General features: G+C 47.7%; 1 protein-coding gene across 3 annotated transcripts in view; it reads left to right on the top strand.

Moving 5' to 3' along the window:
* The window catches only part of FAAH2 (fatty acid amide hydrolase 2), a 195339-nt gene that overhangs the window by 42792 nt on the left and 137255 nt on the right, over positions 1 to 15292 (top strand). For all 3 annotated transcript variants that reach the window (XR_014969987.1, XM_085630341.1, XM_085630339.1), the window contains exon 5: positions 4279 to 4398. Coding sequence is in view for 2 of the 3 variants with exons in the window: in XM_085630341.1 (XP_085486467.1) it covers positions 4279 to 4398 (120 nt within the window). In the remaining variant the exon portion in view is untranslated. The remainder of the gene's footprint in view (positions 1 to 4278; positions 4399 to 15292) is intronic.

Raw genomic sequence — 15292 nt, 5'->3', positions numbered from 1 at the left:
GTCATCTGGACTGTTTTTGCCGGGCTTTCTTTGCTATTCTCCTTCGGCCAGCGCTAAGAGACCTGTCGGTATACATGCGCTATATAAATTTCCCTACAAATACAAATACAAATACATTTGAGTTCAGTGCTGGATTATTCTGAGTCTAGTGTGATTGTTCCCATCACGGTTGTGGTATCAGATAGATTACACTGAGCTGTTGGTTGTGTTTGATGGTAGAAAGACTCCTCCATTAATGGGGGTGAGGTGGTCTGTTTATCCACCATCTTGGCAAAGTGCTTCTCTGAGCGGTGGGATGTTTGGCTCTTCCTTAAAGCATTGAAGGTTTGGACCGGTTAGATTGGTCCAAGTTCTTTGAGAGCTCGTTCACTTGTGCCTTTACTGTCTTTCCACAACGCCTCGTGCGCCTCCTCTTCAGCGTGTGAATCCCACGGGAGTGTTTGGCTCTCGAATCTTCATCAGGTCGGTAGTAGGCTGGGGCCTAGAAGGCATTTTGTGTTACAATAGAGAATGGAATATCTGTTTCTTAAGTGTGATGAAACACCTGGCTGCTTTGTTTTGTACTCTTACTAGTATGTAATCTGTGTTTCGGTGGCCATGTGCATGTTGTTGCACTAGTCCCATCTCAGACATATGCGTCTCTGACCACCTTGTAGCATAACTGTGATATAGCAAACATAGTTTCTAGGAGTAGAGCGAAGTTCTTTCTCTACCGCGGGATTCCATTTGAAATTCATAAAAGGTTGAATTTCTCCACATTGGTGTGAGAGCCGTGAACACTATTTTTAAGATATTTTTATCTTTCTCAGCTCAATCAAGTAAATGGAAAATGTCCCAAAAAGCACCATTTACAGATAAGTCAGCTTTGCATTTAGCAGACAAACAGCACTTAAAGTAGTTTAAACAATGTAAAAATAGGAAATGGTGCCACTATATAGAACAATACCAACAGTAAAATCGAACATTGATAATTTAAGAACCGTGACTGCACTATCCCATCATGCTGAGTATGGTGTCAGTAAGGCAGTTTTCATTTTTTACTCAGTCAGGATGGTCCTGAACCCAATCTTGCTTTATGTAAAGCTATTTTTAGCAATTAACATCACATTTTTGTGGATTTTGTTTTTAGCTTCATTTGAAGTCTTATGACGTAATCCACATCTTATCATTGTTTTTGAGCAAAAAAGAGTTTTTCCATGACTTTCCCTGGAAGTGTTTCTCCTTCTTATTGCTTTTGGCTACAATTCCAGTTCTTTTTCATAAATGCCAAGCCTGTGGAGTGAAACCTTTGAGGAATTATGACCACATTGTCTTTGGGGTGTCTTCCTGACTCTCACTCCATCAAGGACTTTGGGTCAAAACATGTTGTATAAGAGGCTGAAATACGGGGCACATGTTGGCTTCCAGGCTAAGAGGGGAGAAATTGTGTACATTGCATCAAGCGATTCAGAGATATCGGAGTTGGCATCAGGGCACCTGTCGACTTTGAGCAACATTTCAACTTTCGGGGAGTCCCGGACTCTCAGAGCTTCTCCTTGTTTGGTGAGAACTATGTTGCCACCCGTTTGTAAGGCCTGGAGCGGTGTTATTCCACTGTCTCCTTCGCCACCAGATACACCAGATGTGGTGGTCGCAGGCTCAATGAATGATGGTCACTCCTATCCTCCCGCATCTCAAGGGTCTCTGCAGTGTTCAGTGGCCTCTGCAGCCTTCTTCAGAGGTCTCCGAGCCTGCCCCTCTGCCACGCCAGGATGATGTCAGGCCTCTGGCTGCGCATTGTCGAAGGTTCAGTGAAAGATCTCCAGTTGCGTGTTCTCGCAAGAGGTGCTGGAAGGAGGAGCCAGAGCATGTCTCTTGCCGCGGACACGATGAGGCCTGCTGTCCCGAGGCTCCAGAGATGTAGACATTGCAGGTCTTCGCCTTTCTATTCAGACTCTCTATCAAGCTCAACATCTGGCTGACGTGGCTTTCGCTGACTTTTCCAGGTTCCATACGTTTTAGGGATCTCTCCTATTGATGATCTTGTAACATCCCATGAGCTCTCAGACACGGCTGCCAATTAATTAAATATCACATTCATCATTCATTATTTTTTAGACCATCTAGACCAGACTCAGCCTCCTGTTCCACTGGCTACTGAACTCTTGGAACCTCTGATGGATATCTTCACTAACTCTTTCTCTGATCATGCTGTGAAGGGATGTCTGGAGGAAAATTTCAGAACGCTGACTTCAAGCCCTAGTTTATGAACAAGAGTCGGCACCAGTGTATTCCTTAGTGGTAGCGGCATCAAAAGATGTTTAACACACCTGGCTCGATGACTTTGAATCCACCTGAGGAGGAAATCAGGAGACGGGATGCTTTTAGGAGAAAGATTGGCCAGATATCAACAAATATTGTAAAATCAGTCTGCTCTTTTTCTCTTTTAGGTCCCAGTGACCATTCTCAGAGATTCTGTGCCCCAAATCTTGGAGTATCCGCCAAGAGAAAAAACGAGATGACTTCTTGGACGTCATTCAAGAGGGGATGTTGACTTCAGACAGCCTAACCAATCTAGACAGGGATACTGCGGGCCGCCTACTGCAGGCATTAGTCATGGAGTCTTTGTGAGTTGTCCTTGGCTCAGGTCGATGCCATTGGCCGCTCAAGCACAACAAAAGATGATACGCGTCATCATTCACTGGGCCATCTCTTTATGTCATCAGATGAATAAGAAAATCCAGAAGCGGAAATCAGAAATGAGACCTTACAGAATAAAAAAGAGCTGCCCTTGCATTCGTTTTATATCCACCGCCCAGCAAGGTTAAAGAGCATTGCCACATCTCTTTCTGGAAAAGGCAACAGCTGAAGCAGAAACAGCAGCTGCCCTTTCAGGGCCGCAAGTCTTCTAGAGCACAAGGAAGTGGTCAACAGCCTTCCGCTGCTTTAAGAAGGGCCCAGTCAAAACAATGATTCCATCATTCTGCCTCCACCGACGAGCACATCATTGAGTATGGAGGCTTGAGCATTTCCAACTCCCGCCACGCATGGCAGGAATTTATAAAAGACACAAGGGTGCTAGATATTATGCAGATTTAGTACAAAAGCAGGTTTTCCATCTCTCCCCTCAGATTCCACTGAAGGTTTGGAGTCCTCCAATGTCGGACCGCCTGGTTCAGGAGGCCCCGGCATTCTTGGAGAAAGGTGCAATTGATCCATTGCCTTGACTTCAATGGAAGGAAGGAGTCTACTAGAGTTAAGGCCCCAAGAAGGAGGTCTGTCCCATTTTGGATTGAAAGTCAGTGAAATAATTGGGTGAAGAGAAAATAATTCCAGATGCTGGCTCTTCAGCAAATGTTTTCACATCTTCAGCAGAGGACCTGGATGTGTGCTCTGGAATTCTAGGATGCTTATTTTCATGCACTCGTGCACACCAGTCACAGATTTGTCTAAGATTCAGGATCTTCAAGAATCACTGTCCGTTCAGTGTTCTTCAATTTGTAGTAAGGTCAGCTCCCAGAACTTCTTCAAAAGTTGTCAGTAGTAGCAGCATACTTCCACACAAGGGGGTGTTTACTCAATTATAGCCAGGCACATGGAGATGTGGGGATGGTACGTTGACCCTCTGTCCACATAAAAGTGGATTTGTGCATTCTCCATATGCACCTCAAAGCAATGGGTTGAATCATTTAACAGTAAATTATAAGAGGAATAGTGCAAGCTGCAGGGAAAAACTAGTGAAAGATGTCCTGGGAGCGTGGGGTGTGGGAAAGGAAATCGTGCAACTTGGAAGGAAGGTGTGTGGAATACTGTAGGGTTAGGCACAGTGAAAAGGTCAAGATTTGTAGGGGGAGAGAATAAAGCAGAGCAAAGGAAGTTCACAAGATAGGGAAGATAGTAGGTCAGTGCCGGACGTTCAGGAAGTAATCGTATATCCTATTCAATGCTCCCTGGGTAGGCCTTCTCCCGGCAGATGGATTTTGACAAGGTATAGACAAGTGATGAGGCTCTTAGGAATCCGGTGGGATACAGCAACGCCTGGGTAAACCCCAGTGTGATGAAATGTCTGATGAAAGAATATGATACTGCGCAGGAAAGAGAATAGAAACTGAAACTGTCTCCTGGAAACTTTGATTAGATTATGAGAGCCATCATGTGTAGTAGTGGGGGATCGGAAGCGGCACTCAGTATGGGATTGGTCCGAGGCGTGCGTAACATTATATGTGTCACTGAATGCAGCTCTCTCTTGCATTGCTTCCTGTTTTCATTGACTCAGAACTTTCCCTTCTTGTCCCACAGGTGGTGAGGGCTGTATCCTGGCAGCTGCAGGATCAGTCATTGGAGTGGGCTCTGATATCGGGGGAAGTATTCGGATGCCTGCCTTCTTCAATGGGGTCTTTGGCCACAAACCCACTACAGGTACACCTGGAACTGGGAAGTGGGAGGGGTGCACACTGACTGTAGGCCTAATGGGGTTTGAAGGGGAGCAAACTAAATGCAGGCGCATCTTGGGATCAGATTTACTACCATCCACTTCTTAAGCAATGCTGAAGTTTGCCTCCCACTCCAAGAGCCTTCAACGCACGCACTGGATGAAACAGAAATCTTTTGGTAAAAGGGAATGGATAGCTGCTTTACAACTGAGGAATGCTGTTTGAGAAAGAACTTTGTATATGACATAAAAGACATGGAACTATGTTGGTATTTCATGACGTTCCCTTTGTGAATGTGTTTTCCTGCTGTCCCAGTTTCTGGCCCAGAATGTTGAGCTCATTTCCTCTGAGAATGAAACCCAGCCTCTTTAACTCTCTTACTCACTCAATCAATCAATAGATTTGTAGACCCGCTGCTGTGAAGGTATCCAGGCGCTGAAGAATACGTCCTGCACAGGTACCAGCAAAGTGCTGAATCTGAAATGCTATTAACTTTGCAAGAGTTTGAAAGATACTCTTAGCTTTTCTATATTTCTGACTTACGGTGATCAAGTCTGTCCCAGTCCATTTCTTCCCATACTCCTTGGTACACAAACGTTTTCACTGCAACCCTTTGATAGAACAGTGAGCCCTTTTTTTGAAATTTTTTTGTTTGTTATTTATTTGTAATTTTGACAGATTACACAACAACATATGTCAATACAATGTGCAGTGAGTCATAGCACAACCCCATTGTTTTCTGCTGTCCCGCACCATATTGGTGACAGGCACAGCAGATTCAATCCTTAACCCATGTAGTACAAGAGAAAAGCATACATTGGCCTTGACAAAAATAAGAAAAGTAGCATTCTGTGTGGGCAAGGATGAATGCACCAGTCACAAAACATCCAGATGCAGGCAACACGGACCCCCGATGACAGTGTTCAATATACATGTGGCCACCAGCATCGCCAATCCCGGCAAGCAGCAATCATTGCTAACGAGATATCCCACAAGACCCCCTCAACAGTCATTATGCCGTTGTATGTGAAGCAACGGTCCCATCCGCGGAGTTGTGTAGGAGTAAGTATCCCTGGAGAGGTTGCCAGATATCTCTGGGTCTGGAGGTAATTGGTAACGTCTCAGCATAGATAGCAGTTCTTGACAATATGTTAGGTCTGTCAACCATTCTTTGAATTTCGGGGCCCGGCCCCTTGCCATCTACATGCCACTCTCCGTTTGGCTAGTAACAGTGAGGTAGCAAGAAATTTCCTATGAGCGCTAGGTACCAGTGCCGTGTATCCTAACAGTGCCGTCAGCGGATCTCTCACGACTTCCCTACATGTCATCTTCTCTAGTGCCCCTAGCACCTGTTCCCAGTACTCTTGGACTTTCGGGCACTCCCACGCCAAGTGTAGGAACCCCGCTCCCGACTGGTGACACCTCTCACATCCATCAGTTGTGGCTAGTTTAAATTTTTATTTCTTAAGTGGTGTATAGTAATGACGGTGCAAATATTTATAATGTATCACTCGCAGCCTACAGCTCGCTGAAATCTGTGCCGTCTGTAGGCAGCAATACTTCCACTGTTCGTCAGTGAGTTCCCGCCCGAGGTCCTCCCCCCACTGCATTCGCGCTAGGCAATGAGCCCCCTCCCTGTTGGACCGTATGGTAGTGTATAGGGTTGATACCAGATGTTTTCCATCTTTGGAGCTAAGCATGTTGTGCAGCGGAACCAGACTTAAGGGTTCCCGCGGGAAATCCGGGACAATTGAACGCATACCCTGTCTTAAGCGGACATAAAGGAATACATCCATTGGCATGTGTTGCACATCTTTTAAAAATTGCTCTAGCGTGCAAAACTTCCCAGCATGAAACAGGTCCCCCCACGTGGAGACCTTGACTCGCTGGCATAACTCCAAGAATCCCCTCTCCTGCAGCAAGGACATTTTAGGATGATATGTCAACGGTAGTCGAGGGGAGTATAGGACTGGCACAGCCAACAAAGCCATTATCCTATTCCACGCGTCCACCGTGCTCGTGATAGTAGTGGGTGGCGTCGCGCGTGAGCGCGTTGCTCCGTGTATCAAGCCACTTACTGGTATCGGATCTGCCAGCCAGTCCTCTACAGCTATTTGCGGCATGTATCTGGGGGGATTAATCCAATAGTAGGCGTAATGCGCCTGTGCGCTTAGAAAGTAAAGTTTGAAATCAGGGATATCAAATCTCCCCTGATCATATGGTCGTACTAGAGTCGACCATTTCAGTCTTGGTTGCTTCCCTCCCCAAAATAATCTGAGCAATTCAGAGCGCAATGTCTGAAAGAAATGCTGTCCGGGGTGGTATGGTATGTTAAGAAACAAGTAGAGAAGTTGCGGTAGTACAACCATCTTTATGAGGGAAGCCCTCCCCGCCAGCGAAAGCGGCAACGAGATCCAGCATGTAACGTTGGCTGTAAGTCGTGCGATAGCCATACCATAATTTGCCCGTATTGTTTCCTCTTTATCTCTGGTAATCTGTATGCCAAGATATCGCAAATCACTATCAAACCAGTCCAGTGGGAAGTCCAGTGTAAATCTAGGTACTGCCGGCGTGAGAGGGAAAATCTGCGACTTCCCCCAGTTAATATTAATGCCCGATAAGCTACCGAACCGAATGAACTCCCGCAATATAGGGTTAATATTCTGCATGGGGTCCCTGATGTATAGTGTCATATCGTCAGCATACAAGGAGATTAGTATTTGACGCATGCAGCAGCGAAATGCCTTATCCTTGTGGATTTGACGTAATCTGGAAGCTAAAGGCTCTACAGCTATGGCAAATAGTGGGGATAGGGGGCATCCCTGCCGAGTGCCTCTCGAAATCTCTATTGGCTGGGATAGTTGTCCATTAATTAATATCTTGGCAGTGGGGTGATGATATAATAACTTGATCCAGGATAAATATATATGTGGGAAACCCATTTTCTGTAGGACCCCGAATAAATAGTCCCACTCTACAGAATCAAATGCCTTAGTGGCATCTAAAAAAACTGCGGCGAGAGGAAACTCTGGGTCTACTGTTTGAATTAAGGAGAATAAGGTCCTGAGGTTGTGAGATGTGTTTCTGCCCGATACAAACCCTGATTGGTCCGGGAGTATTAGCTTATCCATTAATAAGGCTAACTGGTAAGCCAGCGTCTTTGCTAAGATTTTGGTGTCGCAATTTAACAATGATAATGGGCGGTATGAGTCACAGGACTCAGGGGGCTTGCCGGGTTTCAGCAGAGAGGTAACTATCGCCTCCTTCATCGAGGGGGGAAGGACACCCACCTCCAAGGATTCCTCATATACCTCCTTTAACACTGGCGCCATGATATCAATGTAGCTTTTATAAAATTCTGCCGGTAGGCCATCAGAACCTGGGGCTTTCCCGTTCTGAAGCTGCATGATGGCGTCCCTAATTTCATCTACCTCCAAAGGGTGCATGAAAAAATCTCTTTGTGCATCACTTAGCCATGCTAGCGCTATGTCCCCCATAAAGTCATCTAACTCTGGAGTCCCTCGCCTCTGGGATGTGTACAGAGTTTCGTAATGTGTGGTGAACGTGTCTAAGATGGCCGGTGTGTCACGCTGCATCAGTTCACCTGGTGCCTGTATTTCTAAAATGTAAGCATTAAAGCGTGGACTCCTTGTCACCTCGGCTAATGCCCTACCCGGCCTCTCCCCTTCCCCGTATTTACGGACTGTCCAGTACTTGCCTTTAAATTTGGACTCTCTGAGTGCCGTGTCTTCATAGTTAGTTAATTTTTCCCGAAACTGCTTTTGCACTTTCCCCACTTCCCCTCTCCCCATCCGCTTGTCCAGCTCTTGCAATTCTCGTTCCAATTTACGCAAAGTATTCTGTAAATCCCTCAAAACCCCATAACTTTTTGACATGCAGAAGCCCCTGATCGTTACTTTAAAAGCTTCCCATATCACTTCGACACTGTCCACTGTCCCTTTGTTCCTTATGAAGAAATCCTTTATCTCCTCTCCCAATTCTGCCTGAAATACCGTATCCAACAACGCTGTGGGTTGTAATCTCCAGCTCGGCCTAGGTCTATCATACCCCGGTAGAGTAAGCGCCAGTTTCACCGGACAGTGATCAGAGAAAGTCCTTGCTAAATGTGATACATTACGTATGGACGGCACCAATGCCTTAGACAGCAGACAGTAGTCTATCCTCGCCCATGTCCCTCTATGGGACGTGAAGTGCGTGCCTTCCTGTCCCTGCGGATGTGTATATCTCCAACTGTCTTATTAGCTCACCTTCAGCGATGATCCCACTAACGCCTCTTGTGCATGAGTATAATGGTGTGTGGCCACATTAGATCTGTCCCGGAGCGGGTTCAGAGCCACATTAAAATCTCCGCCCCAAATGATATGAGTGGAGCCAATATTTAGTATCTTGCCCCATAGTATGGTGAACAACTCCGGGCTGTCCGTATTGGGTCCATAACAATTCACAATCGTGACAGACTCCCTACCCAGCCTCCCCCATGTGATAACAAATCGGCCCTGCGGATCCACCGCCGCTCCCGCCATTTCGAAAGGAGTTTGTTTCTTAAATAGGATGGCAGTGCCGCGAGCATATGAGGAGTATGAGGAAAATAATCGGCAGCTTGCCCATTTACTGGCAAAGGTGTTAGCTGCTTTTGGATTAATATGTGTTTCTTGCAGCAAAGCTATTTGTATGTGCTGCCGATCCAGGTAGGCGAGAACTTGCCTCCGCTTCCTCGGGTCCCCCAGGCCCCTAACATTCCATGACAGCACACTCAGTACAGCCCTATCCTCCTGTGTCATTGCACCCGTGTAGTACCACCTACCTTATGCATTGGGTATACCTGTACATTGGCAATCTGACATGTGAATTGAGAATTTAACCACCATGCATTCGCACCTCTGACTCACCTCAAATATTAAATTCCCCCTCCCAACCCTCCCCCGCCCACTGAAACATCCCAAACATGTCAGCCATAGGTGCCCCACCCTCCACCCCCACACCCCTTTGCTCCTGTATCATATCCTCAGAACTTGTGGTTTCCCACTGAACACTTAAACCGCAAATTAATAGAAGCAAAAACCATACAAAAACAACAAGGGGGATCTCCCAATTGGGGGATGCATCTGGGTGACTCACGAAAATCCCTCCTCAGTCCACATGGGACGAAGCTGTCAGCCTGTCCCTGGGTAGAGTTCGAGGGTGACCGGCTGCAGAGTAGATTGGCAGTTCCTACGGCGTGCACGACGTCTCTCATATACCCCAGCTGCAACTGTGACACTTGGTGATCCGCTTGTGTCGCACTAATCGGCTATCAAAGCCATTGTGTCTCTCCATGTGGCGATTTTAGTCAGCGACCGCCTGCGAGCCACGGCAATGACTATTGTGCTGCTGCAAAGTAGATCAGGGGGAGTCCTCCTGCGCCCCTGTCTGTCGTTTTGACCTCTGGAGCCGCTTCAGAAACTCTTCTACCTGCTGAGGCTTTGTAAAAAAGGTTTGGGTTCCCTGATGCGTAATGCGCAGGCGAGCTGGGTATAGTAAGGCGTAGTCAATCTGGGCCTGCTTCAGCTTCTGTTTCACGGCCATGAACTTGCGGCGTTCCTCCTGCACATGGAGCGTGAAGTCTGGGTACATAGTGAATGACACTCCATCATAGGTCAGCTGTTGCTTCTCCCTGGCCACCCTCAATGCCGTATCCCTGTCCCTGTAGTTCAGTAAGCGAGCAATTATGGGCCTGGGTGGATTGCAGGGGGCGGTCTCGGCCCAAGCGACCGATGAGCCCTTTCCACTATGAACTGGTGAGATAGGAGTTCAGACCCCACCACTGCCACCAGCAGTTTCTCAACATAGTCTTCCATCTTGCCCGTATTTGTACTTTCTGGTATACCTAAAACGCGTATATTATTCTGCCTACTACGCGCTTCGATGTCCTCGCTCTTAGCCGCTATGACTTTGAGAAGCTTATCTAGTTGCGCGTCGTTTTTTGTACCTGAGTCGCAGTGTCTTCCACATCGGAGATGCGGTGCTCCGCTTCCTTGAGGCGCGTTTCATGTCCCTCTATCGTGTGGACTATCGCATCCATGCGGGTGCTTATCGTGTCCACTTTATCCGCGATGGTCGCAAATCCCTGCCACATCTCCTGTAGAATTGAGTGTAGATCCGCTCCCGATTTTGACTGGGGATCCATCTGTGAGGTCTCCACCGCCATCTCCCGTTCCGGCGACTGTTGTTTCGTGGACTTCCTGCCTTCGAATTGTAGTCGGGACTGGCGGGCATCCGTTTTCCCCATCTTGGCACTGCTCCCCACACCACCTATCACCGTCAATTCAGACACCGCATCCGGCACAGATGAGAAGCAACTCCTGAGTAACACCACCTCCTCCTCCTTCGCAGGTTCGTCTCACGCTGTTTCACGGTCACGGGTCTCAGGCCCACCTTCGCAGCGTGCTTATTGACTGGAGCTGTCCGCAGGGGGAGGTAAGTATATCAGTAGTGGGCCTAGCGATCTCTTAAGCCATAGTGTGGTGTCTCGCAACGCTGTTGTCCAGCAGTCAATGCTCCATGGGACACATCACATCCACCAGGAAGAAGTATCCATCTGCAAGTCCACCAAACGCTTCACCTAGTACTCCCACTCAGCAGCTGTGTGCATTTGCGCTGCAGAATCCTCCAGCGGCGGCAGACCCAGCAGTCATGGCTCACCTCCACCATCCACTTCCGCCGTTCACTGCCGCTCCTGTACTCACCAGCACCGGAACTTGTACTGACCATACCAAGCTGCCTCCATCCCGCAGGGGCTGCTCTCCGCTCCAGGCCCTTCCGCAGACCCACAGGCAGTCAGCATACAGGGCACCCTGGCATTTCAGATGATCTGTTCCTCGCTTCGCCTCACCGCCTGTGATCTGTATCACCTGGTGTATATAATGAGGCCTCGCCTCTGCTCCCAGCCGCAGGCCGCAGCGCCTCGCTAAATGCGTGCACCTCGGCACGCGTATTCCTCTCCGCTCCACAATAGGTTGATATCCTGACGATTACCGCACGGTTCCCACGCAGCCCGCCTCCGCTTCTTGGCAGTCGGCAGTGGGAACCACTATCCGCGCCAGTGCTCACCGCAACTTCCTCGGCCAGCGCTTTACACCATGGAGCGGCCCACTCGTCCTGCATAAGCCGCGGTTCTCGATTGCTGCGCCCCGCCTCTTTGCCGCTCCAGACGTCACGGTCAGCGCCGCAGACAGCTCCGCCGCGTCCCAATCACCCGTGCCAGGAAGCTTCTCTGTCGCTGTATTCCCCGCCACCAAGTGCCTGCACCTGCACGGGATATTTTATCTGTAGCTGATGAAGTTTCTCCGCCGCAGAGTCAGGATAAATGTCGGATTACAGAGCCGGACTGCGGGAGCCACACAATGTGGCGGCCATACCACACGTGCTCCACCTAGCGCCCCCCTTTTTTTGACATTTATATATTTTTTTGGCAAATGATGTTGGTACCAATGTCTTCTGCGTGGCTTTCTGAAGCATCGGCAGCCGCTCTTTGCGCTCTTTGGGACATCCCTGTGTGGATTTCTACCATTGAGCTTGGCAGTCACACGGGCCCTTTTGAGTCTCTTTTAAACTGACCTGACATAGAGCTGGGTTCTGATGCCTTGTCAGGGGGCACTCACAATGCACTCCTTTTTCTTGAGGTTGGCTACTTCCCCTTCCATCCAGTCAGTGTTTAACCAAGGACCTCTTTACCTGTACGTGTAGTTGAACAGCCTGCCAGCTCCCCCATGTAATATTAGGTTCAGTTCCTCTTAACCAAGGACCTTTTCTTTCATCATGTCTGAGACATGTAGGGAGGTGCTTGTACTGAATGTTGAAAGTGTGAGCTTAATGTTTGTGACTGCACTGGTGAGTGCTCGAGGCCGCTGGACTGCGTGTGTGTTACAGAAGATGGTGGTAGCTATTGTGCAAGGCTGATGTTGTCTTTTAGGATATGTCATCCTGCACGCACACTTCTCCTGACTATCTCCCTGAAACTAGGTGTACCTTTCTGAAACTTCCCCTCCCCCTTTCCTGCTTGCGGCCAGGACCCCTGTGAAGTGCCAGATGGGCACATGGCCGGTCTTGGAGGGGGGAGTGGGGGATAAGGGAGGGAGCCTCACATAAGGCCCATGGTACCTATACCCTGCCCTTTTATTATACATTGTTTTCCCATTTCCTAGGACACAGTGACCGAGTCCTAAAATGGTGGCCACAAGTTTTTCTTCAAGTTGCGACAGCCAATTAGATCACATAGTTTAAGCTTGCGGGTCCACAGATCCTCAGCAGCTTGAAATATATATACATTTTGAACCTTAATATCTAAAAAAACTGCTGAACAGATTTATACCTGCTCCATTTTTTTCGAGCAAAGATCATACAGATTTGTTGTCTTCAGCTAATGACTTAGGACAGTCCAACTCTTTCTTCCTCACCGTACAAACCATTCTGTCCTTTTCAATCCATAGGACTGACCGGGGTTGTGAAGACAGCATTACATTTATTGCCCCTCATCCTTCCTCTGGATCCTATTGCTGATGAATCCTAGGTCCATCACCTACTTGAGCGGTCCGTGGAACCAGTCAACAATTCACAGTGTGTAGGTGTTCTGTACATTTGAAAAACAGAACCAATAAAACAGAAACAGGTTGCATCTCATCTACAAAATGTAGATCCAACTTCTCCAGCAGAATCTGCCCAGCGCAGTTTACTTTGAACCTATAGATCCTATGCTATAAAACACCCTTGATTCACTGTCAAAGGTTTTGTTAAATGCTCTGCGTTTCAGGAAGAACCAGAAGGACTTCCTCTTCGGATACGCATTTAATGACCAGCACATCATAGTGGCACAGTTCCTTCCCCCTTTGGCTATCAGGCCCTGTCATCCAATGCCCCGTCTCCGCCATAGTAGGCTCTCTATATGAGCTTGTCTCATTGAAGACCTCAGTGAAGCGTTTGGAACCACTCTTGTAACCTACTGATCCATCATGTCAGTCTTTCGACTTAGCGCTCTGAAGCAGGCTCGGCGGCAGACTTTGGCGTGACACAACATACAATGATAAACAGAAACATCACAAGGCTCTGGTGCTCTGCTGGACACTGAAAGCATTCCTGCCATTGGTGCAAAGGAGGTGCTCCATATGATATGTGCTTTTGACTCCGCATGCGTCTTTACTACGTTCTTCTCCTAATCTCCACATTAATCGGGTCATTGAACTGTCTGCCTTCCACATCCATGAGTAGATTAATTATTGTTAATTCTACCAGCTGTCCTTTTATTATGTGTAGTGGTCCAAACCAGGGGAACATAGATCAATTGCATTCATACCTGTTAGGTTGTCTTATTTGTGAGGCATTCACTTGCGTGTGGCATCAACATGCATGCAGTTTGCGGAGGCACCTTCAGAGGCTTTTCAGGGGCAGATACGTTTCTGTGTGGTCTACAAACCAGCTAGTGTCGGCAGTTCCCTCGCGTCAAAGCCTGTCGATCGGACTTCTCTTCCAGAGATGATCATCAGTGTGATTATGCCATGTTGGCTGGGCCACATTTAGGAATATTTTTGACTTGCACTTTGATAATTTGCTAGCTTCCTCATTAGATACTCTATTCTTGGAAAGTTTCCTTGGTGTTGAGGATAAGTGGTTTGCTTTTGGGACTGAGTAAATGTTATTTTGTCCTTGTGACATTTCCACACCCAGTATTTTTGACCCGTTCACCATTGCGCCCGCTACTCTGCTTGAACTTCATTGGGAAACTCGGACAGAAACTGACTTGATCTGAAGAGGTTTCTTGTCACTAGGTGTGGTATGGCCGGGAGGTCTTACCATGCAATATTCTTTCAATACACAGAGATGATCCTTGGATTCAACAACAACAGTTCTTAGCTTAGTCCTGGTAGTGTGGCAAAGAGCAGTCAGGCATTACTGGAGGAACGTGTGTTGAAGCATTTTACAGTACCATTAAGGTGCATGAGTAATTGACACGACTCGAAAGAAATCCAACACCAAATTATACAAATGGAGCTTATTTTTATATAAATTTAGGTACCACAATGAACTTGTTATCATACATATAACCGGAGTTATGAATTTTCAAAGCATTCAAAAGGCAGTAAATATTTCAGATATTTAACATTGTGGTCAATGGGAAATGCTTCTAGTGATAAACTGTCACTTAGGGGTTGAGTTATTTTCTACCCTCTTGAGGTAGAGGTCATTGGGGGCCAAAGACCAGATTTCCACAGTCAGATTACTTGTACTCTGTTCGGGGACCCCAGGTGCAGAGGTAACTTCTGAACTGTCAGTGGGCTTTAAACCTGGGCTTTAAACATTGCGGTCAATGGGAACAAGCACTCTTGTGACAAACAGTCACTTCTAGGGTGAATTACTTCTCACTCTCGCTGGGTAGAGGTCTTTGGGGTCCCAAGACCAGGGTTCAACAGCTATCTTGCTTGGTGAGTCCGAGTGCAAAGGTAGCTTCGAGCTGTCAATCACTGTGAACGAGACCCAAGGGAGCTGTCAAAAATGGAGCACTTGACAATCGGTCACTTGGGGGTTGAATTGCGGTCTACCCTTGCAGAGTAGAGGTCTTTGGGGTCCCAGCACCCAGGCTCAACAGCTAGATTTCTTCTACCTTGCTCGGTGACTCTGGGTGCAGATTAAGCTTCAGCTGTCGATCACCGGGGAAGGCTCACCTCTTCAAGAGCAGACAGACTACTCTTGCAGAGCTGCAGTGGCGACCTCACCAGTATGAGGATGCAGAAACACAAGAGAAAATGCCAGCTCATCCCACCAGGAGGGGATACTCTTGGCAGCAAATGGCTCGGGGAAGCCCGCCTAGGGGGGCACCCACTCGATGG

Source organism: Triturus cristatus, chromosome 10 (assembly GCF_964204655.1).
Source record: "Triturus cristatus chromosome 10, aTriCri1.1, whole genome shotgun sequence".
NCBI lineage: Eukaryota > Metazoa > Chordata > Amphibia > Caudata > Salamandridae > Triturus > Triturus cristatus.
Note: the sequence above shows the minus strand (reverse complement) of the source record. Positions and strands in the feature narration are given on the sequence as shown.